Genomic DNA, 1716 nt, shown 5'->3' with positions numbered 1-1716 from the left:
AATCGAACTTTAATGAAAAGGTCTAACTGGAAATGAAAGGACATTTGATAAAAATCCTAAAAATGCAGGAGGACCTCCTAAAGGCAGTAAATTAAAAATATAAAAAAAATATATTTTTATTAAGGAGAAATAATGAAAAAAAAAAATGATTAATATAAGAAATTTTAAGTATGTTGAAAATTCACCAGAAAGGTGAATGTGTGCTCGTTAAAATGTTTAAAAAGTTAAATTTCTAAAAATGTTGAAAAAATTTAAGAGGCGCCTTGTTGGTTCTAGCTAGCTACAACCCTTACCACAATGGACTGAATTGTCTAACTGAGCCTGAAAATATATCGGGCTCCACATTATCCACATTATCGTGCTTTAACTTTTCTAAGGTCAAATTACAAAAAGACGAAAAATCGATTTTTAACAATTAGAAAATGTCGAAAATACGACATTTTGATTCTGATTACAATAAAGTTTTTGAAATTTTCTGAAAAATATTCAGTTGCTTTTGTTGCATCGGCTTCACTTTTCAAACAGTATTCAAAAGTTTTCTTAAATAGATTTTTGCTTTTAATTTATATTTTCAAAAAAATAACTTAAGTCTAGTATGTACAACTAAATTCAATACTATTTCACTTTTCAGCCTACATCAGACTTTTCGATTTTTTCATTTCTTCTATATACTCATCCATAGCTGTCTCCACAACTTTGCCACTAGCTTTAGCCATTTTCCAAAAGTATACAGCCACATCAGCAAAGAAATTTTTTAAAAGTTCCTTAAACCCATTATCGGTCAAAGCCTTTTGATAATCATCATCACTCATGCCCGTTTCCGAAGGCTCATTTAAAAGTAATGGGGATTTATTAAACTAAAATATATATAGGGGGTCATTGGTATTATTCAAAACTTTAGATTGTGTAAAAAATACCTGTTGAAAAGTTTCCCAATACATAACATCCTTTTTCTCCAAATCCTTTTCTTGTTTGGCCAATTCCAATCGATTCACGAAAACTTCAAAATCTTTATATCTCTTGGTATCGGGTTGCAAGGATTTCTTTAGTTTATTGAAGAAATCAATCTGAGCAGTGAATATGTTATTCAAAAATTCTTCAGTCTCAAGATGAGCCTCACGTTCAAAATCGGCTTTGCTATCATCACTGACAACAGGTGTTGTTATGACACCACATTCGCTTGACTAAATTCAAAATTAATATTAAATTAAATTGAGTTTTAATTTTCGATTTTTTTTATATTCAACTCACTTGTAGAAAACAAAAAATCAATATAACACAAACTACCGTCAATTGCCTCAATGTTATTTCGATCATACTGAATTTGCTAGTTTTAAATCCGTTTTAGAATTTAGTCTTCACTATAAGACCTCTATACTTATACTAGTCACTTTCGTTGTGTAGTCATTCAATTAAAGAGCAATCACATGCCATCTTAGCATAGTCAGGCCTACTTATTGTACATTCATATATGACTGATTGTGTCTACTCGTATAGTTCGCTCCCATCAATTCATCTAAAGATTTGTTCCTAATTTCTCCCAAGCATTGTATTGGAATAGTGACAGCAGCTTTATCTCACTTGAAGGTCAATTCCATTATTTGCATTGCTGTAAACAAATCTTGAGGCTCATCTCAAGTGAGCTGGGGAAAAACAGATTTTCCCCATTTTTTACGAATTTTGCATATTCGCTCTCTTTTGAAGATTATCGCAATT

The 1716-nt window shown here is 30.9% G+C and overlaps 1 protein-coding gene across 1 annotated transcript; it reads right to left on the bottom strand.

Moving 5' to 3' along the window:
- Positions 1-535: 535 nt before the first annotated feature.
- On the bottom strand, positions 536-1414 carry LOC142224636 (uncharacterized). Its single transcript, XM_075294417.1, has 3 exons — positions 1252-1414; positions 918-1184; positions 536-857 (listed from the first exon to the last, which is right to left on the bottom strand). The coding sequence occupies exons 1-3, from the start codon at positions 1315-1317 to the stop codon at positions 633-635; spliced, it is 558 nt and encodes a 185-aa protein (XP_075150532.1). The 5' UTR covers positions 1318-1414; the 3' UTR covers positions 536-632.
- Between the last annotated feature and the right edge of the window lie 302 nt (positions 1415-1716).

The sequence above is a fragment of the Haematobia irritans genome, chromosome 2 (assembly GCF_050003625.1).
Source record: "Haematobia irritans isolate KBUSLIRL chromosome 2, ASM5000362v1, whole genome shotgun sequence".
Taxonomy (NCBI): Eukaryota; Metazoa; Arthropoda; class Insecta; order Diptera; family Muscidae; genus Haematobia; species Haematobia irritans.
The sequence above is the reverse complement of the archived record's forward strand: the minus strand, read 5'-3'. Positions and strand labels throughout refer to the sequence as shown.